Genomic DNA, 27807 nt, shown 5'->3' with positions numbered 1-27807 from the left:
TTATTGGTCAGTGCATTGAGTATAGGAGTTGGGAATTCATGTTGCACCTGCACAGGACATTATTTAGGCTACTTTTGGAATACTGTACACAACTTTGGTTTCCCAGCTATAGGAAAGATCTTATTAAAGAGTTCAGAAAAGAGTTAAGAATGTCGCCAGGTTTGGAGGGTTTGAGCTATTGGGAGAGGCTGAATATGATGGTCTACTTTCCATGGACCGTCAGAGGCTGAGGGGTGACCTTATAGTTTATAATATCATGTGGAGCATAGATACGGTGAATAGTCAAGGTTTTTCCCCAGGGTAAGGAAGTCCAAAACTAGAGGGCATAGGTTTAAGGTGAAAGGGGAAAGATTTAAAAGGGTAAGGGGCAGCTTTTTCACACAGAAGATGATGGTGTGTGCATGGAACAAGCTGCCAGTGGAAGTGGTGGAGGCTGGCAACAACATTTAAAAGGCATCTGGATGGGTATTTGAATAGGAAGGACTTAGAGGGATATGGGCCAAATGCTGGCAAATGGGACTTTCAATCTAGGATATCTGGTCAGCATGGACAAGTTGGTCCATAGGGTCAGTTTCCATGTTGTACAACTCTATGACTCTAAAACTAAGTATCCCCAATCCAGCCAGACCTGGTATATTGTCCCACCTTCGCTCGACCCCTCAATAAAACCAACATGATACACTCACCCATCCAGCCAGTTTTAAAAAGATTTTTTTTAATCCTTTCATAAAATTATTTTTTCTCAACTTCATAATAAATACCTTGCATGCCATAAGCAGTACATCTCCCACCGTATGGTCTGGTTTAATAGCCATGCTCACTACTTGGTTATCAGGAAAGCAGACACGAACGGTCGACTCTGAAGAGCTGTCCCAGATTGTACCCTCTGGTGCTGGAAAGTGGATGTTCAAAGATCCTTCTTGCTCATGCTGAAATAAAGTTCATATCAATTAATCAAATTAATTTCCCTCCATAAGAGATAATTCTATTACCTTCAGCCAAGGATCAGAAAGACATGCTGAACATTTAATATTGTTGAATTAAAATGAAAAATTTGATTTATTGCAAATTATTGTGTTTGTGCAAAACAAATCCTCACTTGCAGAATTACTGTGGTTACAAGTTCTCAACTTTTATAAATGCAAATCAAGTTTAAGACATCAGTGTAAACAACTGCAGATTATCTCTGGATACACCTGTATTACATTGGCATTCCCCAATAAATTGGTGGTGGTGGTAGTGGAAGAGTTGTAACTTAAGCATAGAAACCTACCTCTGGAAAGATATAGCCCTTCATAAAAATTCAAATAAAATTCGAAATTAAAAGGTGAAAAAAATTAGTCGCTGAGATGGTTATTTACTCTCCCAGCTTTTTTCATCTGAACTCGGATTTGAAATTTCAATTATAAAAGGCTGTTGGCTTATTCTCAAGTTAAGATTTTATCTGGAACTGACTCAATTACTATCTTGTGATCAGTTCCAGATATCTATTACCATCCATAAAATATCTAAATTTTTCAATATCTGTGATACTAACTGTACTAATACTTAGCTCTTCAAGAATTAAACGTTAAACATATCATCTTTAGGCGTGGATTCAATTCAGGTTTCACTAAGACAACAGTATTTGAATAATATCAAAAATGGAAAAATTCTGAACACTTGGTAGCTAAATTATTTTTGTTGAATTCTTACAATAAGTACCTACCAGACAAGGAGGAATATTCACCTTCTGTTGAGAAACAAAGCAGGGCAAGTGATTATGGTGTCAATAGGGGAGCACTTTGGGGTAAGTGATCATAACTCTATTAGCTTTAAAATAGTGATGGAACACGACATGACTGATCTAAAAGGTGAAAGTTCTAAATTGGAATAAGACCAATTTTGAGAGTATTAGACTGGAACTTTCAAAAGTTGATTGGGGGAGGTTATTCATGGGTAAAAAGATGGTTGGGAAGTGGCAAGTCTTAAAAATGAGGTAACTAAGAGTCCAGAGACAGTATGTTTCTGTTAAGGTGAAAGGCAAGGCTGGTAGGTACGGGGATGCTGGATCACTAGAGAAATTGAGGCTCTGGTCAAGAAACAGGAGGCATGTATTTGGCACACTTGCCTTCATTTGTCAAAGCATTTAATATATTTGTTAGGATGTTATGGTGCAGCTGCACGGGACATTGGTGAGGCCACTTTCAGAATACCGTGCACAATTTTGGTCGCCCTTCTATGGGGAAGATGTTCTTAAAATTATGAAAGTGCAGAAAAGATTTACAAGGATTTTGTCAGGACTGAAGGGTTTGAGTTCTAAAGAAAGACTGGGACTATGTTTCCTGGAGTGTCAGACACCAAGGGGTGATTTTGTAGAGATTTATAAAATCACGAGGGGCATGGATAGAACAAATAGGCAAGGTTTCTCCCCCACCAACCCTCATCCCAAGGGTGGTGGGGGAAGGGTCCAATACTAGAGTGCATAGGTTTAAATGAAAGAGTGAAGCTTTAAAAGGACCTGAGGCATAACCTTTTAACCGCAGAGGGTAGTGCATGTATGGAACAAGCTGCCAGAATTTCTGCTTCATGTTACCTACATGCCTCCAGTTGAGCATTAGTTTTAGTACTAAGGCTCATTGATGTTAATTAATTGCAAAAGGAAAGCCAAAACATAGCCACTCCTGTGTGAAATGATGGTGACGCTAGCCATTTTTTTGGTATATGACTAAAGTACGAGGAATAGAAAAAGTAAAAAGTATGTTTTGTGGAGACATTGGACTGGATTTTCATGTGAGATTGGACTCAAATTAGCATGGCTGCCTCAGAAGAGGAATCTGAGAAAGTGGGATTTTCAATTGTGAAAGGAGGTGGGTGGGTCCCCTTGCCCACCATTGGCTGAGTCTAAAGGTGGCTTCATTCAATATTAGACCCTATAGTCCTCATTAATTCTATACAACATGCCCATTCATGCTTCAATCTCCCCAGCATTCCCTCCTATGCTCCATGTTAATTTCACTCCACACACCAACAGCACTTATATATTGCATTACACTTCTATATCCATTCACCCAATAAACACCTCAGCATAGATCCAATGAACCTTATTATAAATGCAGTGTATTCTTCGCAAATCTGCTGTTAGAACACCTTCTAAAAGTATCAACAAGACCTTTAAATAGCGGAAACTACATATACTTGACACCTTTGTGTCTTGCATAAGTTAACTCTGAGCAACTGACAAAATAGATTCAAGAGAAAATGCTGTCAATTATGAAATGCCTTCGTATGCATATGCCTGTCTCAACAGACTAAGCAACATCCAGGCTCACATACAAACCTCGTTCAGCATTAGTCTATTAAAATACAGTCTGCTGTACACAGCTTTTAATCTTAGATCTATTTTGTCTATTGCTCAATATTTATAGCGGGGGACCTAGGCTGTGGAGTCCTGCTCTTGATATTATAAGTGAGGCAACAATGGGGTTTGCTTAATAGTTACTCAAGAGTTAGACTATGCCCTTAGTAGTCTAACATTTCCTGAATAACTAACTATTTTACTTAATTTTATCTGAACCATCTGAAGTCTCCATTTTTTTTTTTTACAGAGATTTTCAGAGGGTTCCAGGATTAGAGGAAATGCCCAGCCGAAAATTAAACTTCCCAAACAATTCCTCCAGACTGTGCTATGATTGGGATTCCACAGGGCTCCCATATGCAAATTCCAATGTACACTGGAATAATGATTCTGGCCAGTGAAAAATCTAGGAGAAAGTGAGGACTGCAGATTCTGGCGATCAGAGTCAAGAGTGTGGTGCTGGAAAAGCACAGCTGGTCTGACAGGATCCAAGGATCAGGAGAATCAACATTTCACACAAGAGGGTTTTTTCCCGAAACATCGATTCTCCTGCTCCGATGAAAAATCTGACCCAACATTTGTTAGAAAAGCTACAGAAAAGACTCATTAGCAGAATATCCATCTTCATATGGAAAAGATTAAGATATTACATTGTACAATGGTTGGCATAGATTCAACAACGCAACTGTAAATCGAAATAAGAGATCCAAAGCGTACATATGTACTTGTGTACATTCAATTTATGAAAATACACTGAATACAACAGAGTTGGATATGTGCTATTATTCCGAGCTCTACCACCACCTGCCATATCACCACCTTCACGGCTACTAAATTGTACACTGACCTCCTAGTCAAACAACATCTTGAATTTTAATTCTCATCCTTGCCTTGCATGTCCTCCAATCTGATACATGTGCATTCCCCTAATTGTAGCCTCAGAGCAGCGTGAGTTTAACTACTCTACCATTAGTGGCCACCCATTCAGTTCCCTTGGACCCAAGCATTAGAATGCCCCTCTCACACTTCTTCACCTCACACTTCTTTCTTAAGGAATTCCTCAAAATTCACATCTTTGACCAGGCCATTGGCCAACTAATCTTACATGTTGTCCAGCAACAGGATAGTTTCAAATTGCTTTTGAATGCTCCAGTGACATACTTTGGGGATGACTATTGTGTTGGAGGTCACAAAGGTTATTGCTATTACTCAGTCTGTTTTACATTCTTCAAAGTTACTAAGTTCCTCCCCAGAGATCAAGGGAAAAATGTGCTGAATGATTTTTATTTTATTAGCAAAACCAATTTCAGCCAAAAAAAAAAACTTGTATTTATACAGTGCTCTCACAACTGCAGAAAGCCAGAGATCTGATTCGATTCCACACTTGAGCGATTGTCTGTGTGGAGTTTGCATATTCTCCCTGTGTCTGCATCGATTTCTTCCCACTGTCCAAATATATGTAGGTTAGGTGGATTGGCCATGGTAACGTGTCCATTGTGACTAGGGATATACTGGCTGGGTGGATTAGACATAGGGAATGCAGGGATACAGTGGTAGCGTAGGGAGTGGGTCTGTGTGGGATACTCTTAAGAGGACCCAAATGGACTCAATGGGCTGAATGGCCTGTTCCACACTGAGAATCTAAGAGGGATGGGGAATACGTTTTCAAAGATGTAAATTGAAAATGTATTAATATACCCGAAATATGCAAGCAAAGGTTCGTCTCAAGTAAAAACCAACCTCCTGTTTTTGGCCAAAAAAATCTGGAATCTTTTATAAAAATTGACCCTAGTCCTTCGCATAATTCACACCGACGTTAGGCTTCAGACTGCACAAGTTTATTATTGAGTGAGCACTATAATTAGTACAATTAGCATTCACTTTTTGTACAGTGGCTCCGCTCCGGGACTCCGGTCTGCCGGCCGTCCCGCTCCGGTCTGGGATTCCAGTCTAGCCCTCAGCTGCACCGATGATGTCATTGCTGCTCCAAGGTAAGTTTTGTTTTATAAAAAGAGAAAATAACAAGAAAAAATAAAAAAGGCAGATGGAATAATTACTAATTCATTTTATTTTCTATTCTCTTTATCCAATAATTACTGTAATTCATGGTGTATTTTTCTTTATTCGCTTAGAGACCATCTGGGCTTCTAATGATACAGTATAAATTTTAACGGACATGAATTTCAGCCCCTCAAAAGGAATATCCATGTAATAGTCAACCTCAGAAATTTAACCTTAAAACATAGTCTAAACAATTTGACCCTTATATACTAGTAAACACAGTACTTCCAAAAATATCCATTTCTACTCAAACTGTCGATAGCATTACTTAAATCAGATAGTTAAAGCTGTGGCAGCATGACGTTAAAATGACCATGCCATTGTAGATTTTACCTTGGCAATAAAATATAGCTTTTTGTCCAACAGGCAAAATCCATTTGGTCATCAGGAGGAGGTTGGACATAGATTTGATTCTTAACCATGTTGACTAAGTTTTAGTTCTAACATTTATAGAAATTTAAAAGGAAGTTAAGGCGTTCTGGGCGGTATGGTGGCTCGCTCAGTGGTCAGCACTGCTGCCTCACAGCGCCAGGGACCCGGGTTCAATTCCCGCCTCGGGCAACTGTGTGTGGAGTTTGCACATTCTCCCAGTGTCTGCATGGGTTTCCTCCGGGTGCTTCGGTTTCCTCCCATAGTCCAAAGATGTGCAGGTTAGGTGAATTGGCCATGCTAAATTGCCCGTAGTTAGGTGCATTAGTCAGGGGTGAATGTAGGGGAATGGGTCTGGGTGGGTTGCTCATTGGAGGGTCGGTGTGGACTTGTTGGGCCGAAGGGCCTGTTTCCACACTGAAGGGAATGTAATCATAACAATACTGACCTTTTGGCAAATGAGAAAACCATTCTTTTGTAGTATCACCTGTGCTTGTCAGGTTAAGTAGTTTTAGACAATCCTGTTGCTGGACAAAATAGTTACTAACTTGTTTTGATTAAAGGTGATTAAGTGCTGCACTTCAAAATAACTAACCCTGTAAATGATGAAAAAGTGTTTTTTTTTAAAAACTTATTTTTATCCATTTTCTGCCAGCATTTATTGCACATCCCTAATTGCCCAGAAGGCAGTTAAGAGTCAACCATTGCTGTAGATCTGGAGTCACATGTAGGCTACACCAGGTAAGAATGGCAGCTACATTTCCTAAAGGATATTAGTGTAACGCAAATAAAAAAAGTGTACATTGAGAATAACAAAGAGTTATGAATTCTTAAGTATCCAAAAATACTGAATACATGAAGCTTGCCAAATAATCTAACATATGTTACGAGAACATGCTGCCAATAATAAGCTAATTATTGAAATTGCTGACAGACTCAAAGCGTCTCTAATGGTCTAATAACTTTGAAATTTTCAACTCATGTTGCGTGTTCCAAAAACCAAAGAAAAAAGTCTCAAACAGTAGTTCTTTTATTGCATTTACACTGAATAAGAATAGATGCCAACAATTTAGTATGAAAGATCATTATTTATCTTAATGTGTCATTTGGAACATTCTTACTTTTAGTCTTCCAAAATTTTATATAATTTTTTTAAAATGGTGTGTGCACTTTCCCCTAGATTCTCAACTTTCACTTTGGTGGAGGAAATAGTTTTTCTAAAATTATTCCCATGATGTTTATAAGTTAGTCCCATAACTTTTATGATGGTTGTAGTTGCCTAATACCAGACTCCAAAACCATTTTTCTTTTTGCCAGTCAAAAACTGGAAGTACTTTAATATGGCTGCAGCTAGCTTCTATACTGGGACACAAAGCGGAGTATATTTGTTGAGGGCTCATGGGAAGGAGACACACATGGAACAAAATTGTTTAAGAGACTCAAAGGGTTATAATCTGACCACTCAAAGATTGATTTGAACAACATCTAGAAACCTTTCACTCCAAGCTTAAAGATTACGGTTGAGACACAGTACATGCAACATCACAGGCCACCTGAAACTGGAATTCAGCCTCTTAATCACTGGTGGACGTTTCAGAAGAAACTTTTGATTTTCATTTATCTATAGCCAGAACCTGAAAAAACCTGATCAGTAAATTATTCTTCTAATATGCATGAAATTCATAATTTATCCTGAATACTTCATATATTGTTGTTGTAATGGGTGACTAACTTTCCCAATATTGATTGGAACCTCTTTCGAGCAGAAGATTTGAATGGAGCTGTTTTTGTAAGGTGTTCTCAGGAGGATTTCCTAACTCAGTACATTGACAGGCCGACGAGGGGAGAGGCCATTCTAGACTTGGTGCTCGGAAACGAGCCAGGGCAGGTATCAGATCTTGTGGTGGGAGAGCATTTTGGTGATAGTGACCATAACTGCCTCACATTCTACATAGCTATGGAGGAGGAGAGGATTAGGCAAAATGGGAGGATATTTAATTGGGGAAGAGGAAACTATGATGCGATTAGACATGAGTTAGGAAGCATGGACTGGGAGCAATTGTTCCATGGTAAAGGCATTATAGACATGTGGAGACTGTTTAAGGAACAGTTGTTGCAAGTGATGAATAAATATGTCCCTCTGAGACAGGCAAGAAGGGGTAAGATAAAGGAACCTTGGATGACGAGAGCGGTGGAGCTTCTCGTCAAAAGGAAGAAGGTAGCTCACATAAGGTGGAGGAAGCTAGGGTCAAGCTCAGCTCGAGAGGATTACAGGCAGGCAAGGAAGGAGCTCAAAAATGGTCTGAGGAGAGGGGGCACGAGAAATGCTTGGCAGAACAGATTAGGGAGAACACAAAGGCATTTTACACTTATGAGACGCATAAGAGAATGGTCAAAGAAAGAGTAGGGCCGATCAGGGATAGCATAGGGAACTGGTGTGTGGAGTCTAAGGATGTAGGGGAAGCCCTAAATGAATTTTTAGTTTCTGTCTTTACGAAAGAAATGAACTTTGTAGTAAATGAAACCTTTGAAAAGCATGCTGGAATGGATAGAGATAGAGGAAGCTGATGTGCTGAAAATTTTGTCAAACATTAAGATTGACAAGTCGCCAGGCCCGGACCAGATTTGTCCTCGGCTGCTTTGGGAAATGAGAAATGCAATTGCTTTGCCACTTGCGAAGATATTTGCATCCTTGCTCTCCACTGGAGTCGTACCTGAGGACTTGAGAGAGGCAAATGTAATTCCTCTCTTCAAGAAAGGAAATAGGGAAATCCCCGGCAATTACAAACCAGTAAGTCTCACGTCTGTCGTCTGCAAGGTGTTACAAAGGATTCTGAGGGATAGGATTTATGACCATCTGGAAGAGCATGGCTTGATTAAATGCAGTTAACACGGCTTTGAGGGGGGCAGGTCATGCCTCACAAACCTTATCGAGTTCATTGAGGATGTGACTAGAAAAGTTGATGAGGGTTGAGTTGTGGATGTGGTGTATATGGACTTCAGCAAGGCATTTGATAAGGTTCCCCATGGTAGGCTCATTCAGAAGGTCAGGAGGAATGGGATACAGGGGAACTTAATTGGCTGTCCAGCAGAAGACAGCGAGTGGTAGTAGAAGGAAAATATTCTGCCTGGAAGTCAGTGGTGAGTGGTGTTCCACAGGGCTCTGTCCTTGGGCCTCTACTGTTTGTAATTTTTATTAATGACTTGGATGAGGGGATTGAAGGATGGGTCAGCAAGTTTGCAGACGAAACAAAGGTTGGAGGTGGCGTTGAAAGTATAGAGGGCTGTTGTAGGCTGCAGCGGGACATTGACAGGATGCAGAGATGGGCTGAGAGGTGGCAGATGCAGTTCAACCTGGATAAATGCGAGGTGATGCATTTTGGTAGGTCGAATTTGAAAGCTGAGTACAGGATTAAGGATAGGATTCTTGGCAGTGTGGGGGAACAGAGGGATCTTGGTGTGCAGGTACATAGATCCCTTAAAATGGCCACCCAAGTGGACAGGGTTGTTAAGAAAGCATATGGTGTTTTGGCTTTCATTAACAGGGGGATTGAGTTTAAGAGTCATGAGATCTTGTTGCAGCTCTATAAAACTTTGGTTAGATCGCACTTGGAATATTGCGTCCAGTTCTGGTCGCCCTATTATAGGAAAGATGCTGGTGCTTTGGAGAGGGTTCAGAGGAGGTTTACCAGGATGCTGCCTGGACTGGAGGGCTTATCTTATGAAGAGAGGTTGACTGAGCTCGGACTTTTTTCATTGGAGAAAAGGAAGAGGAGAGGGGACCTAATTGAGGTATACAAGATAATGAGAGGCATAGATAGAGTCGATAGCCAGAGACTAATTCCCAGGGCAGAAATGGCTAATACGAAGGGGCCACAGTGTTAAGCTGATTGGAGGAAAGTATCGAGGGGATGTCAGAGGCGGGTTCTTTACACAGAGTGTTGAGAGAGCATGGAATGCATTGCCAGCAGCAGTTGTGGAAGCAAGGACATTGGGGACATTTGAGAGACTGCTGGACATACATATGGTCACAGAAATTTGAGGGTGTATACATGAGGATCAATGGTCGGCACAACATCGTGGGCTGAAGGGCCTGTTCTGTGCTGTACTGTTCTATGTTCTATTGTGTCAATTTTATATGATTTATTTATTACCCAACTGTGGAACTCTTGCAACCCGGATACAAACTAAAACGTAAAATTACTGCAATTCACAGACAAACAGTAAGGCCCACAGAAAGAATCCCTCTTAGTTCTGGTAGTCATATTTCACACGTGAATGGTTTCTCAATGTCAGCTTTGGGAAACTCATTGGCACTGGGAGAGGTCTGCCACAACATGAAACTACAAAGCATTTTCCCAAAGGAATGATGATCAAATGAAACAGTCTTCCCAGTTTGCTAATGTGAAAGCAGAAGAGAACAGGTTACTATTAAAATGATTTGAGTAATTTCATTTAAGCTTCATTTTTGCTAAAGCCAACAATGCCAGCAAACTGATGAAACCATGAAGAAAGATTCTGAAGAGAAGTTGTAACCTAGCACAAAATCATTATGATTAATAAGGAGGGGATATTAGATGCTTTAAAGGACATAAAAGGTGCATAAATCCCCGGTGCCTGATGAGATCCCAGGGTTGCTATGAGAGGTAAGGTAGGCAAGGCTAGGGCCGTGGCTATATTTAATGCCCTATTTGGCCACAGGTGAAGTACCAGATGACTGGAGGCAGCAGGGATAGGCCAGGCAATTATGGACCAGTTAGTTGGTGGTAGGGAAATTATTGGCAAAATTTTGAGTAACAGGATTGCAAAGGTCAGGATTGATCAGGAATGGTCAGCAGAGATTTGTTGGAGGGAGATCCTTTCTGACTAATTTAATCAGGTTTTTAGGAAATGCGAATAAATATTTTGATGAGTGGAGTACAGCTGCTATGGTTTACATGGACTTTAGTAAGGCTGACCCAGAAGGTAAGAGCCCACCGAATCCAAGATAAGTTGGCAACCTGGATTGAAAATTGGTTTACAAATAGAAGGGTTGTTTTTGTGATTGGAAGCCTGTAATCAACAGTGTACCATAGAGATCAGTATTGGGACCCTTGCATTTTTTGTACATCAATGACTTAGATGAAAACGTAGTAGGCATAATTAGTAAGTTTTCAGATGACATGAAAGTTAATAGCGTTGTTGATAGTAAGGAGGATGGACTCAGGCTACAGTGTGATATCGATCAGCTGGTAAATTGGGTAGAACAATGGCAGGTGATTTAATCCTGATAAGTGTAAGATGATGTATTTTGGCAGGCCTAATAAGGAAAGATTTACACAATGAATTAACCTAGTCTATTGCATTCACTGCTCACAATATGGTTTCATCTACACTGGGGAGACAAAATGCAGACCTCACACTCTGTTCTCAAAAATGACCCTGAACTTCCAATTGCCTGGCCAACACGTTTCTCAGGCCTGCTGACGTGCACCAGTGAGGCTCAGTGAGAGCCAGAAGAACATTTCATTTTTTACTTGGGAATCCTACAGTCCTTAGAAGTCGATACAGAGTTCAACAATTTTAGGGCTTTACCCACTCCTACTCCCCAGGCCTTGTCATCACATGGGCTGCTTTATTCACAGCTAATTCATTTTCACCCAATAGTCCCCATGAGCAGCTTTTCTCTCTGGTTGGCTCACCATTATCTGTTCCTTTCATCTATTCTCTCTCTGGGCTCCATCTCCATCAACCTTTTACTCCTTCCCCTCACCCATACCCTCCTCACCCCAATCTTCGGTACATAAGAGAGGAACCTCAATTATCTGGCATTTGATTTTCCGAATATTAGATTATCCAGCAAAATCGCAAGATCCCGATGCTCAGCTAAACTATGTTATCCGGCATTCAATTATCTGGAATTTGATTAACTGAATGCTGGTATTCGTTTCCTTCAGATAATCGAGGTTCCTTCATATGTCGCCTTGTTAGCCACAATCAGTTCTGCAGAAGGGTCACTAGATCCAAAACGTTGACTTTGCTTTCAATCCATAGATGCTGCCAGACCTGCTGAGATTCTCCAACAATTTTCACTTTTTACCAAGATGTTGTCTGGGATAGGAAGTTTCAGTGATAAGGAGACTGGATAGGCTGCATTTGTTTTCCCTGGAGCTAAGGAGTTGAGCGGAGTTTCTGATCGAGATATAAAGAATTATGAGGGGCATAGATAGGGTGGATGGTGAGACTCGTTTCCCCATGACTGATGTGTCTAAGACCAGAGAGCATAAAGTAAGGTGAGGACTAAGTGATTTAGATCTCAAAACATGTTTTCTAAACTAGAGGGTGGTAAAAAAATGGAACATGCTGCTCAAGATGCTGGTACTGTCACAACGTTAAAGCAGCTTCTGGATGAGCTCTTAAAATGCCAGGGCATAGTAGGCTACGGACCACGTACAGGTAAATGGGCTAAGTATAGTTTGTTTTTTACTTGTTTCTGTGATAACCATGGGCTGAAGAGCCTGCTCCTATGACTTTATAACAAAGCAATAATCAGAGGGCTCAAGAATAAAAATGAAAGGCTTTAATTTTAATTAATGGAAAGTGTAACTAATTTCTGGAAATTCTGTTCCACAGCAATGGTATTAATCACTGTATACCAATCCTTGGAGATTTAATCTGAAGCAGAAACAACAATATTAACATTAAGTACGCATTCTTAAATTTATCTACAGGCTTGTATTCCTCCCGAGTTCCAATTTAGAATATTTAGAAAGAACCAGCTTTGTTAAGTTTTGTAGAGATAATGTACTAACTGTGCACTGTGATTGGGTTCAGCTACCATAAGAAATTTCAGCAAAAAGATACGTGTATAATAAATTAATACAATATGTACCGTACCTAAATGTTGACATGGTACAAATGTTGAGACCATGACTTTTGACTTAAAAATATATAGTTTTTCGTCTATCGCGTAAAAACTGACTAGATTTTCTGTGATGAAGATACATGATGATTAGTAATTATTTAGTAGTAATTACCATAGTACAGTAATTGATAGAACATTTTGATTTTAGAATAATAGAACCTTTAGATTTTCCCTGCACAAACTTTAGTGACAATCTCTCCATTAATGATCAAAACTAATGCATACCAAATGATTAATCGCAGTGCCTTAAAGGAAGAAAACCAAGTACGCAACTCAAGTTAAACCGGAACAAGTCATCACAACAGTTGTTAACAAGAATAGCAAAATGGTCATATTGTCACCTACAGAACAGTCTAACTCGAGGGTGGATTCTACCCTTTAAGTTGTGCTGTAACTTGTGCTGGACTTGCACAAACATTTAATAATCTTTCAAATTCTTCCAGTATTACTCTCCAAGGGAGAAGGACTTATTGGAAAACATTTGCATGTCTAAAGGGATGTCAATCTCTCCCATACCTGTAACTAATTCTCCCTGACTTCAAGCATCATAAAACTATGGTCAAGGGACAAAACTCACATCCTCCCCTACCCCTCATCATACGAAATAACACTCCATTGGAAGTGGTTAGCAAATATTGTTTCCCTGGATTTTGTCTTTTGATTCAGAACTCAATACAAACATTGGGAAAGCAGCAACCACTTATGGCCAACTCAAAGCATGCATGAACAACATCAAGGTATTTAATTTTCAAGATGCTGGTTTATGAGGCCCATGTTCTCAGTCTTGTCTTTTGTGAAATGTGGACAGCTTTTCAAATGAAGAAAGGAAAGCTATGATGCTTCCTTTCTGGACAACTCAAAAACATTAATCACAAATATTGTAGTCCTCTCCAAGCTGGTCTGCAGGATGCAGGACTGTTTCTGTATGGCATAGTATCCAGACCACAATAACCAACAAGTTACCCAGGACTCCTCAAGGCTTCTTGCAAATTATGAAAACCCTAAACATGGATTCTCAAACCTAGAATACAACTAGCTGACAGAGGAAAGTGGCACCCTTACATGGCTAGCACGTGCCAACATGGTTATCTACAATGGATAATATAACAGCCTGACAACAGTCATAGGATAACCATTTTACATGCAGTACTTGTGGCAGAATCTGCCCACAAGTTTATTTTTTCAGACATAGGCAAAAATGCTCCATATAAAGCTAGCGTATTGAATGGATTTGCTTAGCTGCATGTTCATTGTCTTCCACAAATGGAAAGATGGTAACGATGAGGCAGATATGGCATGTAATAAAATATAATGCATGCTCAGATTTTGAGACAAGAATCTAGTATTCCCCAGCCTGAAGAAATTCATGACCCTTATTGTGAAATATGGACATTTTGAAAAATTCTTCCAATAAATTTCTATGTTAATTCTGTTACTTGTCTTCATCTTGTTGAAAACAGAAACAGTGTGAACAAGAAGTTTTTCCTGTTGATATTTTCATTCTAACATCGGTTTGATTGGTTAGGAGTGCAACATCACCTCAGAATCATTTGAATAGATCATCAACTTTGCATCATATAAAAGGTCAACTACAACTGGTAGGTCTAAGGTCTGAAATTTCTCATCAACACACACTTGCCTCTGTTTTTAAAAATTTCCATCAAATGCAGTTCTTCAACCAAAGTTTTCATCATCGATCTTGAGGTTTCCTTTGACTTGACGTCAACTTGTATCTGATTATGCCTTTCTAAAAGTATCTAGAGATGTTATACTGTATTAAAGATTTACATGAATGCAAGTTGCTCTTGCGGCAAAATCAAAAGATAAAGTTTTAAACTTGCAATTTAAAATGAAGTAGTGTCGGGGATCCAAGATGGCGGCGATCTAGAAGGATCATGTTGCTGGGCTCCACATTACAACACCAATGAGACAGAGCTAGAGACCACCCCAGGCAAGTCATTTTACTTACAAATACTGCAAAAGAGTCATAAAACATTAAAATTTCTCTTACCTTCATTTTTGCTGTGAGGAAATGCTTAAGAAAGAGTCTGGACAGATGCATGAGTAGGTGGGGAGCACAGGGATACAGATGCTTAGTTAAAAAGGAGGGAGCTTGCCCAAGGCCGGGATTGTGGCTCAATCTACTGATGCGATGGGCCTGCTTACTCACCAGGCCTTGGTCACAGAGCTTGCCAAATCTTGCGAGGTGCTGGGAAAGCAGATTGAAGAAAAGCTGGCCCTGATCTCTGTTACGCTACAGAAGCATGAATAGCAGCTGGGAGACCACAGGAAAAGGTCAGACAAGGTTGAACACCAAGTCATAGTAGTGGAAACCGAGAATGATTAATTTAAGCACTGGTCTGAAGCCATGGAAATGCAGGTCCGTGGTTTATTTGAGCAGGTTGATGATCTTGAGAACAGGGTCAGGAGGAAGAATCCTCGTATCATCGGTTTGTCGGAGGGGAAGGAAGATGAAAGGCCAGTGGAATTCTTTGCAAAGTGGCTGCTGGAATTTCCTAGCCTGGAGGTTGAAATTGGAAGAATGAAGATTGAAAGAGCTCACTGGGTCATGGCGTGGAGGCCAGGTATGGACCAATGCCCTCACCATATCCTGGTGCAGTTCTATAATTATAAAGACAAACAGAGTCGTGGGAGCTTCCAGAGCTGAGGGGAAGGATCAGAGTGGTATGGTTTGCAAGGGCTCAAGGGTAATGTTTTTTCAAGACTTCTCAGCAGTGGTGATCCAAAAAAGAAAATCCTATGATGGCATCAAGAAAAGATTGAGCACACTTGGGATTCAGTACTTTCGAAGATACCCAGAAGTGCATCAGCTTACCTGTGGACTTACCTGTACACTTAATTGACTCCCAGAGAAAGCAAGAAACTTTGTGGACCCGCTAACTTAGACTGGACAACTGAATCGGAAAGATAATAGCATAGCTTGGGTTTGTTCTTCTTAAGGGAGGTTTCTGTTGGGGTCTCTTTTTTTGTTGGTAATATATTGTGTTAAATTATGCTCAGGGATGGACAGAGTATTTATCTTTAGTTTCTAAGTTAAGCTACACCAGGGATTGCGGACATATTTACTTTTAACTCATTTGTCCATATTGCTATTCTTTCTTTTCTTTTTCTCTTCTTTCTCTGCCTGTGTTTGTGATGTGACCCTAGCTAGGAGGAGTCAAGAAGGTTGGGATGGCTAGCTGCCTATTTATGGGTAGTTTAAACCCAGTTTTGACATTTAACTACCCTGGCTGCCATATTGGCAATAGGGTAGGAAATAGGATTTTGGGGTGTGTAGATGCCCCCTTTGAGCAGGGTGTAAATTCCCCTAATCAGTGCCATTGGCGCTTAAAATGTGGTTTTGGTTTTTGGTGTACATAGTTTTTGTAAGTTTTGTAGGTTTGTTAGTTGTAACTGGTTTTGTTTATGTAGTTTCTATGTTCTGTGGATTTTCTTTCATTGAGGCTCAGTGATTTGTTATTAGAATTCTTCCTCTCTGGAGTCGAAATATTGCTACAGAATGTTATGGCTAAGGATGTGTTTAAATGGTGTATTTGGAACATTAAGGGGAGCCACTTGCCTGTCAAGAGGAAAAAGGAAAGCGTGGATATCGCCTTAGTGCAGGAGATGCACTGAGATGATAGAAAGCATTTGAAATTGTAGCAGAATGGATATGACTGGGTTTACTTCTCATCCTTTAATACTAGGAACAGCGGAGTAGCCCTACTTGTTAGGGGGAATCTCCCATTTAAAGTGCTAGAGTGTGTTAAAGACAAATAGGAGATTCATAACCCTTAAAGCCTTGATAAATAGGGAAGAACACAGGCTCCTAAATGTTTACTGTCCCCTAGCCCACCTCAAACTCCTGGTAAATGCATGTTCTAAACTGATTAACCTTGCATCTCAGCATATTATCATATGGAGAAATTTTAATTGTCTAACAGATCCCACGATAGACAGATTGCCCAAATGCACCCCGTTCTAAGCAACTGAGGGATTTGTGTATTGAACTAGGGTTGGTGGATGTCTGGAAGAGTCTCCACCCTACAGGCAGGAATTTTATATTTTTTTTCCAATTCATAGGGTGTCATACCAGGATTGATCTCTTTTTGACTCCCGCAGCAGACTTGGGCTTGGTGGTGTCCTGTACAATTGGAAATATTACTATCTCTGATCATGCTCCAATGTACCTAATGGTTAACAGTAAGGACACTATAGCAGGTATGGGGCAATGGCAATTGGATCCCTTCATCCTTAAGGATATCAAGTTTTTTCAGTACTTTTCCAATGAATTCAGGGCTTTCCTAGACATTAATTCAGGGTCGGCCACTAATCCATCCATTCTCTGTGAAACTGCTAAAGCCTATGCCAGGGGTTAGTTATTTCTTACTCTGCCAGTAAGAAACGGCAGAACGATGAGCAGCTACATTTGCTCGAAACACAGTTGAAGGCTGTGGAGAAGGCATACTTTGATTGGCCCTTGCTGGTTAAACTACGGAGGATCACAGTGCTTTGGTCCTCACTGAACTCCATGCTCACATGGACAGCTAAGAAAGGGCTTACTTTTGCAAAACAAAGGTTGTTTGATCATGGTGATAAACCAGGCAAGTACTTAGCTTATCTTGCCAGGAAAAAGGAGTGCCCCTCAAGCCATCACCTTGATCAGGGAAAGAGCTGTGATTCAAAAAGGATCAATGTGGCCTTTCAGAGATTTTACCCTGAATTATACTAGTCTGAAAGTTGCGAGAATGGGTGGGTTAGGATGGAGCCTTTTTTCAGGAATCTGGATCCCCAGGTGCAACCCCTGAACAAGAGTCTTTCCTTCATGTCCCATTGTCAGTGCAAGAGGTGCAGTAGGCTGGGAGGCAGCTCCAAAAGTGAAAAGGTGCCTGATCCTGACAGACCTCCCAGTGAATTTTAAGGAATTTATCAACATACAGTCAGGATCGATGCTTAGTTTGTTCAATGATTTGCACAGTCATGGCCTCCTCTCGCCATCTTTAAGAGATGCTAATATCTCGCATTCTTAAAAAGGGGAAGCCCCCAGATGATTGTGCTTCCTATAGACCTATCTCACTTTTGAATGCTGATTTCAAAATCCCAAGACTCTTGCACTACAGCTAGAAACTGTATTGCCTTCCATTATTGAGGAGGACCAGGTGGGCTTCATAAAGGGCCACAGATCATCGAACAACGTCAGGAGGTTACTCAATGTGATCCAAGCATGTCAACAATCTGTACAGGTATTAGTGATCTCTCTAGATGCAGAAAAGGATTCTGATTGGGTCGAGTGGCCATTCTTTCTTTTATACTTTGGAGCGGTTTGATTTGGGTGAAGCCTTTACCAGATGGGTAAAAGTTCTTTATAGTGACCCTCTTGCTGCGGTCCTCATCAATGGTGTGCGGTTCTCACCAATGGTGTGCGGTTTAGCAATTTCAATATCCTTAGGGGCAGTCAACAGGACGTTTTACATTGGTGATTAAGGCACTGGCAGAGGCAATAAGTAGGCATCCCAATTTATCTGCTCCAGAAGTGGGGACAAAGTCACATAAGATCACATTGTATGCAAATTATGTTCTTATCTTTTTGTCAAACCCAATAGTTTTGGTATCTCTTCTGATACAATACATCAATTTGTTTGGCATTTTTTCGGTTACGAGATTAACTTTACGAAATCGGACGCCATGCCTATGGGTGGTCTCCCAAAAATACCTGGTCTCAAGGGCAAATCTCAATTTCTCTTTAACTGGTCACAGGGGGATTTTCTTTACTTAGGTATATTCATTATTCCAGTGTTTGATCGGCTATTTAAAGCTGATTATGTCCATTTATTTGCCAAAATCAAACAAGACCTTCAAAGATGGGAGGTGCTTCCGATTTCTTGGTTAGGTCAGATAGCACTCTTTAAAATGAATATTCTCTCCCGCCTATTGTACCCTATGCGAATGCTCCCTTTGATCTTTAATAGGCAAATATTCAAGAGACTGAACAGTTGGTTCAGTTCTTTCATCTGGCATTGAGGAAGTGACCCCTTATTAAATTAGCTATCCCACAGACTGGGAGGAGTGCACCTTCCAGATACTAAAAACTATTAAAAACTATTAAAAACTCTTTGTTACCTTACGAGAGAGACTGGGCCTGTGGGGACCCGCTCTCACCATAGTTAGACATCGAAGCTTCTCAGGCAGGGTGCCCCTTTACTATTGTTCTTGGACAAAATGAGGGCAGTTAAGGAATATTGCCATAACCAATAATTATCGATACTGTTGAAGCATGGAGGGCAATATTGCCAAATCATAATTTCTTACATCCATACATATGCTGGGTTTTCAACTAGGGATGATGGACTCAGGGTTTAAACTTTGGGCAGCTAGGGGTGTCTTGCCTAGGTGACCTATTTGAGGGGGACACACTGATGGCTTTTGACCAGTTAGCTCAGAAATACGAATCACCTAGCAGGGACCTCTTCCTTTTTTTTTCAAACCAGGGACTTCATTTAAAGAACTACATTTCTAACTGACTCCTATAGATCTGACACAGAGAAGAGAGTGCTTAGTGCTAAGAACACACTTTCTGTCAGCACTCCTTATCACCTGTTGTGAGAGGGCTCCTTGAACGAGACTGAGTGGCTTTGTAAGGCATGGGAGGGAGAGCTGGGTGATGAGATCTCCTCTGAGACATGGGAAGATATCTGGGAAAATGCAAGAAGCATCTCAATTTGCAATAGGACCCCCATGCTTTGCAATTTAAGCTTCTCCACAGGGTCCACTTAGCTCCAGATCATGTCTCAAAATTTAAAGTGGGAGTATCTTTCATATGTCCAAGTGCAAAATGAGTACAGGTGCTCTCACTCACTGGAGCGCAGTGGTAGGTGAAATAGAAGGGGTCTCGAGGACAGAAAGTATCTCCTCTTCTTGACCTGGCTAATGTACATCCTTTAGATATGCACAAAAAAAAAAGCTTTTCAGTATCCTTACTTTTTGTGCGAGACCGGATATTCTGTTAGGGTGGGTGTCAGAAAGTCCTCCAGGGTTGTCGGACTGGCGTAAGCTAGTCATGGAGCACATCCCTTTAGATTATCTTACAAGTCCGGTGCACCATAAAGCAGAATTTCTATAAGATGCGGTGGCCCTTTTTGGATTATCTGGGCACAGATTTGTCTGCCACATTAATAAGGATTTTTATATAGCCGTAACGATTGCTTAAATGAATCTAATACCCAAAGAGGAAAAATTACAAACATATGAATACATATAAATTAATGCTCTCGATGGTTGAGAGCTATTGTTTTGTCTCACCAAGCTGTTAGTTAGTGTCTAGCTGTTAGTTATTATGTATTTAGTGGGTCCTTTTTTTAAAACATATGTATACATAATCTATACGTATTTATACATAAATGTAGTTCTGTGCTTTTTCTTTGTACCATTTTGAATTGTCTAGTTTTGGATTTGTTGTAATATTTTTTAAAATGTTTTAATAAAAAATATATAAACAAGATGAAATGTTTCACTGTCTGGATGCAATGACTGAATAGATAGCTCACTAAGGCAAGACTGGATGAATTGGGACTGTTTACTCCACACTTATTACTACACATTGACAATTAATTCTTGTAACATGGTAACAGTTCTGTATTATATGCATAAAGAAGAATTTTTCCCTTAAGACTCCTTCCTAAATGTGACAAAGTCATATTGTCACCACTCTCACATGCTCTACCAACCCACATTTGTTACAAACCCATATTCACGTTTGATCAAAGTATTTCAGAGTTACCAAATAAAAATTACAGTCTGATCAGCTATTTTGCGGCAAGATGGCTGCCAGAGCTCCTGTGGTCTCTGCCTGTTCTTTTTCTCTCTCTCTTTTTCTCTCCCCTTAGCCCCAGAGGCAAATCCTGGAGCAGCAGCAGGCACAGGCAATGAACCCCGGAGCAGCACATGGTGGAGAGAGCCCCGGGCAGAGACCAGCATGGGGGAAGCAGTCCTGGAACTTACCTTGGAGCAGCTGAGTGCCGGTACAGAGCAGACTGGAGGCTTGGAGTAGAGCAGGGATGGCTATTAGACTGGGGTCTGGTGCGGGAGATCAGACCACGTGTGGAGGCCCTGTGCTGAGCTGATACAATGTAATGTTTACCAGCAAGGTCTTACTTCTAACTTATTCTTTAAAGTCTGTAAAGCAGTGCAACTACTTTTTACTCCTCTTTTGTATCCTAGATTTGTACTTATGGCGCCATCTTAGGTATAAGAACCTAAGAGACAGACATTGTAAAACCTTTCACTCTACTTGTATAATGGAGCAAGTGTGACAATAAAGGATATTTTACTCTATATTTCACTTTCTGCTTCGGTATTATTAGTTTGAAAAAAAAAGTGATTCCAAAAATCACTAAAATCATATAAAAGTGCCAATCATGTTGGAAGCTGTAAATTGAGCACTGCTTAAAATGTCTATCTTGTTTTTGAAAAAAACATCCACCCCTAGATTATTTTCAAAATCACATTGGAACTACAGGCCCAAATTTTCAAAGATATAACATTCAGAAATTCTGCAACTCAAAAGCTAAATGAAATATGCAAAACAAAAATTACTTCAACTTCATTTTAGACCCTTCTTTAATATGCTTACAGACAGGAGAATGTAAGGGGCAAACCACATAACACATCATGGAGAAATAAAAGACTGCTTTTGAAAATTAAACATATGCATAGTGTTTCAAGTTCCTATAATGCACTGAGTAAGGGGACATACTGGGGACAATTCTAACATTTTTCAGTAGGGATAGAAAGGAGTGGAAACAGGTAATCCATGTGATGAAACTGTCTGGGGATGTGTGGGGAGTCATGCATATTACAAAGGAAATCTTGTGAATATTATTACTAAACGTATTTGGTAATTTGCAAAACAACTGAAATGTTCTTTTGCTGCATGTATTCACAAAGTACAGATGATATGTCAGCTCCCTCAACTCATCAAAAATATTGCAGGTCAATAGTAACTGTAAGGGAGCATAGACCGGATTGACATTGCACTCAAAAATCTAAAGTAATTACAGCAGCAGTTACAGAAACATGGCAAAAACATTTAACTTGTAGCTGAATATCAGCATGATACTAAGAATAACAGTTTATCAAGTATATCAGAGTTCTGAACAATAGTAATCTTGCACTTGAAATAATTACTGTTGCTGACTTTATTTTTACTCAAGTTACCAGTGCTTTTTTTTTAAATATAAAATTTTGAACATTCATGGAATGCAAGGAGGTAATTATGCACAGAAAGGGCCATCTTACGGATGGTCCTGTTTCAATTAAATGGAAATCTGTAATTTACATTTAGATTGCACATTCTGCAGTACATATTTCTGTTTAGGTGCGAATGGGGTGGCAGGAAGGCGAGGAGAAATTGGAGGAGATAAAGAAATTAGTTTAGTGTTAATACTGGCACATCATTAACTGCCATCAACGTAAGAATCAAATATGTCAACTTACCAGAAAAACTGAAATTTGCACCAACGTTTATACTTAAATTTAAGGCATAGAGCTGAATTAAAGCATCTGTTACCTATTGTGCTTTCGTTACATTCAGACTATCCTTTCCAGAACAAAATTATAAAGTAGCATTATAACCATGAACGCACTGGCTGAAAAGATGTGCCAGAAATAGAAGATAGTTTACCATTATAGCCTTGAACTGTTTAGTTGTTTAAGAACCTCAGGATTTTGCTAAATCAATGTACACTTAGCAATCAACACCTCAACAATAATCCATTTGTTAAGTATACCATTTAAAAGTCAGAAGAGTCAAAATATCAAGTTAGTTGGTAATGATTACCTAATTAAGAATTAATGCCTCCATCTCACTGGTTGACTATTGGTATGTAGTAATGCACGTAACAATTAAACAAATTTTTCTTTTTTACAATGCTGGAAGATTTGAAATAGATTGACAAAATCAATCCAGACCCTGTCTAATCGGGTTATTGTTTTTAAAATTAATACTATCATTTTCAAATTTGTGTTCTGTAAATACTATTAATGCTAAATTCAAACTTTGTATGGAAAATAGTGACCAATTTTGAATCAACAGATAAAAGGGAGACTAAATACTTTATAGTGAAGAAAAGAAATCTACCCTATGGCTGAGGAGAAGGCTGCAAAATTAGTTTTGCCTTTCTTTGGGCAGTGGAGGAGTTGCATGGTATTAAAAATGAAACGTCAATGGTTGGACTTCATTACAACCACTACAAAATCAAGAGATTTATGTACAATTTTAAAATATGAAGAACTCACATAAACTCACTCTGCTCCAAACTCTTGCTGCTTCAGTATGCATAATGGTGAGATGGATAATGAGAGGAGTCAGAGCTGGGCACTGACTGGAAGGCAAGTGGGTTGAGAATGGGGCAGTAAGATGAGCAGAATGGCAAGTAGTTAGGAGTGCTGCAGTCAGGTGTGGACCTGTGAACAGGAAGCAACGAGTGGGTGACAAGGCTTCCACAGACTCCAAATGCCCAAAAATGGCATTAGTGATGGAAAAAACTACATATGTGACAGCAGAGTACAGTGCTGAGTTCTTGTCTGATATCAGGACTCATAACGTTTTGTTCACACAAGAAAATTATTTAGAAAGTCTGTACTTCAATGAAAAAAAGGTCTGCATGACATTTCTGGTTGAATAAGGACTGTCAAAGTTTTGCATTAAATTCTTTCACGGGAATGAGCAATAATGGCTGGGACATATGTTGCCCAATCCTAATTTCCCCCCAAAAGGTGGAGATAAGCCTGCTTTTTGAACCACTGCAGTGCATGTTTTGGAGGTACAGAATTTTAGTTAAAGGAGTTGCAGAATTTTGACTGACATTGAAGAATCTGTGACATTGTTCCAAGTTATTCAGCTTTTAGGAGATCTTGCAAGCAGTGGTGTTCTTTATTGTTTAAAATGACAGAGATCACTAAAGAAGTTTGAGTGAGTTAATGTAGTGCATCTTGTAGATAGTGAATTGGTGGTAGAGAGTGAGCCAAATTTACAGACACAAAAATGTGGAAAGTAAGGTAGTGAGGCATACAGTTTACAGAGAGATATTGATAGATTAAGAGGGCAAATGGAGTATAATGTGGCAAAATGTGAAGCTGTTAATTTTGGAAAGGAGAGCAAAAGAACAGAATATTATTTAAATGGAGAAAAATTGCAGAAAGTTGTAACACAAAGCAATTTAGGGGTACTTGTATATAAAACACAAAGCTAGCATACATGTGCAGCAGTAATCAGCAATGCTAATGGAATGTTGGCCCTTATTTCGAGAGGATTGAACTATAAAGAGTAGACAAGTCTTACGGTGACTGTTTGAGGTACTGCTGAGACCACATCCTGAAATATTGTAAGCAGTTTTGGTCCCCTTATTTACAGAAAGATACTATTCCATTGGAGGAGGTTCAGAGAAGGTTCAATAGGATGATTCCTGGTATGGAGAGATTGTCATATGAACAAAGACTAATTAGGCTGGGACTCTACTCACTAGAGGTTAAAAAAATGAGAGGCGATCTTATTGAAACATATCGGCTTCTTAAGGGACTTAACAGGGTAAATGTTGAGAGGATGGTTTCCCCTCATGAGAGAGTCCAGCATAGTCTCAGAATAAAGGGGCACTAATTCAAGACTAAGAATTTCATCTATGATGGCTGAACGCCTTTGGAACTCCCTGCCACAGAAAGCTATGAGAGTAGTGTCCTTGTGTATATTTAAGGCTAAGATAGACTGATTCTTGATAAGAAGTAGTTAGAGATTACAGGGAAAACAAAGGAAAGTAGACATGTGGAATGTGGGATCAGCCATAAGCCTAATGAATGGCAATGCAGGTTTGTGGGGCTGAAAGGCCTGCTCCTGCTCCTATTTCTTGTGGTCTTAAGTTTCGCTCAGAGTCATGCACTATATCAGTTTCTGAGCAGTCACAAATGAGACAGAATATTGCGCAATTATCAGGTGAACATCCCCATGTCTGACATTATGATGGTTGTCTATGAAACAGCTAAAGATGATTCAATCTTAGTCACTACCCTGAAGAAATTCTGCAATGCCCACAGATTGACCTCCAACCACTACAAACATCTTTGTGCTCGGTCGGACTCCAACCAACTTTAGTTTCCTCCTGGCTTCCTGATAGCACATTAAGTCAAATGCGGACTAATGTTGAGGGTAGTTACTTTCCTCTCACCTCAAGGGTAGTTCCTTGTCCAAAAATTACATAGCTCAAAGTGCAGGAAGCAGCATTTGGTCATTTGTAATAGAAGCAGCTGTCCAAATGAGTTTTATTTTTAACCTAGTGTCTTTCTTATGTTTTTTTCCTGCATGTTGTTCCTTTCAAATAACTGTCATATTCCCTACTGAATGTCTCAATTGAATACACTTCCACTACTTTCAAGCAATTCATTCCAGACCCAAACTGATCAATTCATGGCAAAGCATTTTCCTGATATCAACTTCAGTTTCATTCACTAATTACTTGAAGTCTGTGCCCACTCAATCACAGTCCTTTCATGAGTGCAAACATTTTAACCCAGTTTACTGTTCCAAACTCTACAGATTTTGAATACTTCAATCAAATCTCCTCATAGCTTTCTCTCCTCCAAGTGGGAAAAGATTGGAGAATTGGGACTACCTTCTTTACTGAAGTTTCAGTCTGGAAACAAATTTGTAAATCTCTTGCACAGTCTCTTTGATTCTTTCTCATTCTTTCCAAAGTGCCTAGAACCTGACTATATTCCAACTGAGGCTGGACTGTTTGCACAAGTTCAACATACCCATACTCTTGTATTCTATTTCCCGGTTGTAAAAACTTAAGATACTTTAAGCTTTCCTGCTTTCCCAATTTGTCCTGCCACATTAGGTCACATTTGACTTCATGTGATATCAAGAAATCATGGAGAAAATGAAGTCAATGGGAACTGGGGCAAGGTTCATTGGTTGGAGTCATATCAAGTACAAAAGAAGATGGTCCTTCTGCTGCTGCAGTTGTACACTTGGTTTTATATTCTCTCCATGGTCTTCCTTCTAAAATGCATCAATTCACACATCCCCATGTTAAACTTCATCTGCCACCTCTCTAATGTGTCTATTGTCTATCCTTTTCACAGTTTAAAAAGCTTCCAAGTTGCATATTATCTGCAAACTTTGAAATTGGGACCAGCACACAAATGTCCAATCATTAATATTAGGAAAAGCAAGAGTCCTAATTTGAATCCTCGGGGAAGTAACAGAAACTTATTTCCAAATTGAAAAGCATCCATTAACAATTGCAATTACTCAGTTTCCACCATATCAATTAATTGCACTAATGAATCTCTTTTGTAACCTTTTCAAAAAAGTGCAACCAAACTAGTTACACCTGATTTTCCTGTAAGAAATTCATACTGACACTCCTTAATTAACCTGTATTGGTACACGTGACTACTTTTTTTTGTTCAGAATTGTTTCTAGTTGTTTCTAAATGGTTTTCCCACCAAAGTTAAACAGGTAAGTTGAGTCCTTGCACTTATTTTTGAGCAATATTTGCAATTCTCCAGTTGTCTGAAACCACCCATGTCCAAGGAAGACTGAAAAAATTATTGCTAGTGCCTCCACAATTTCCACTCTCACTTCCCTCAGTATCCTTGGATGAATCGCATCCAGTCTCCTGTCAACTTTAAGTACAGACAACCTTATCCAATATCAACACCTGCTTAAAATCAAACCCTACTAGAGACATTTCCACCTCTTTCACCATGACCATCATCATCTTTGTTCAATAAGGTGATATTTATTTCATACTTCAGCCACACGCACTTTTTTTTTTTACTACTTAATGAAGAAGAGTTTGACAATTTCTTATAAGTTAGCTGCCAGTTGTTTGCATACTTGCTGCTGGCTTCCCTGATTTGCTCTTCCTCCGCTTTGAACCTTTTATATTCAATCCGACTTTTAGTTGGACTTCCTATTCGACATCTGTCATAAGTACATTTTATTTTCTCTTTCATGATAATTTCTACCACATTTAGACAAAGGCTGTAATCATCCCAGATGCTGAGTCATCCTAACAGAGCCCAAACCATGCAATGAACAAATTCCTGGCAAGAAACGGGTCACTTGCTACCACAGTTGACAATCCCTCCCATCACTTTGCTGATGATTGAGAGTAGACTGATTAGGTGGTAACTGGCTAGATTGAATTTATCCAGCTTTTTTGTGAACAGTGCATAACTGGGTAATTTTTCACATTATTGGGTAGATGCTAAAGTTGTAGTTTGTGCTCCAGAATTAGCCACATTTGTAGCCATTCTTCAGCACTGCTGGCAGAATGCCATTAAGATCCATAGTCTTTGTAGCATCTAGTACCTTTGACCATTTTTTAAAATCGTGTGAAGTAAATTGACTGAAGATTAGCATTCATGATGCAGGATACCACAGGAAGAGGCAGAAACGTATCATTCACTTGGGACTTCCTGAAGATAGTTCCAAATAATAGAACGTGATTTTATGTACTGGGTTCCTCATCTCTTTTCCACAGCAGTGGCCTCCTTTGTTCCATCATTCCCCCTGGCTTTTGCTGGATGATTCAACAGATTGGCAGTGGCCCACCACCTTAGGTGACCTAACCAGACAGCCCCAGACAGAGAATCTCCCCAGCTCTTTTAGTGTTACTCCCCAGGTCTGTTATGCAGCCAAATGAACTGACCATGTCTCCCAGCCCAAACTCCAGACGCACACTAAGAACACTCCAACTGGACACCTGACAACAGCTAATTCCTGTACTAATTGGAGAGAACGTTCTTGACTTACTGTGCTGGAACTCATGGACTGACACTTGCAGTACATGCAATCTGTTTACCAAGCAAGCTGCTGGCACACGAGGAGGATGACAGATTGATGTAGCACAGTGATGTGCATTATATCTGTCCTATTGACCAGCAAGACAAACTGCCTGGCTTTGAGACTATGCTAAGACGCAAGGCATGGCAATGATGCTGACAGCATGTAGGCTGATGCAAAGACATTGAGCATCAAGACAGCGAGTGTGCAGCCTGTCCACAGAGAGGTGGATACATGTCACTGCATTGCAATGTTCTTTGCCAGTGTCCTCCATACAGCAGCTTTTAGAAG

At 39.9% G+C, this 27807-nt stretch overlaps 1 protein-coding gene across 1 annotated transcript in view; it reads right to left on the bottom strand.

Annotated features, from left to right (window-relative positions):
- tiam2b (TIAM Rac1 associated GEF 2b) overlaps window positions 1–27807 on the bottom strand; it is a 243392-nt gene that overhangs the window by 152471 nt on the left and 63114 nt on the right. Inside the window, exon 7 of the mRNA XM_043696135.2 lies at window positions 762–929. Coding sequence (XP_043552070.2) covers window positions 762–929 — 168 coding nt within the window. The remainder of the gene's footprint in view (window positions 1–761; window positions 930–27807) is intronic.

This window comes from Chiloscyllium plagiosum, unplaced genomic scaffold (assembly GCF_037043375.1).
Source record: "Chiloscyllium plagiosum isolate Xiang-an unplaced genomic scaffold, Cpla_swu_hap1 HiC_scaffold_10, whole genome shotgun sequence".
NCBI classification, from domain to species: Eukaryota; Metazoa; Chordata; class Chondrichthyes; order Orectolobiformes; family Hemiscylliidae; genus Chiloscyllium; species Chiloscyllium plagiosum.
This window is presented reverse-complemented; position numbering and strand designations above follow the sequence as displayed.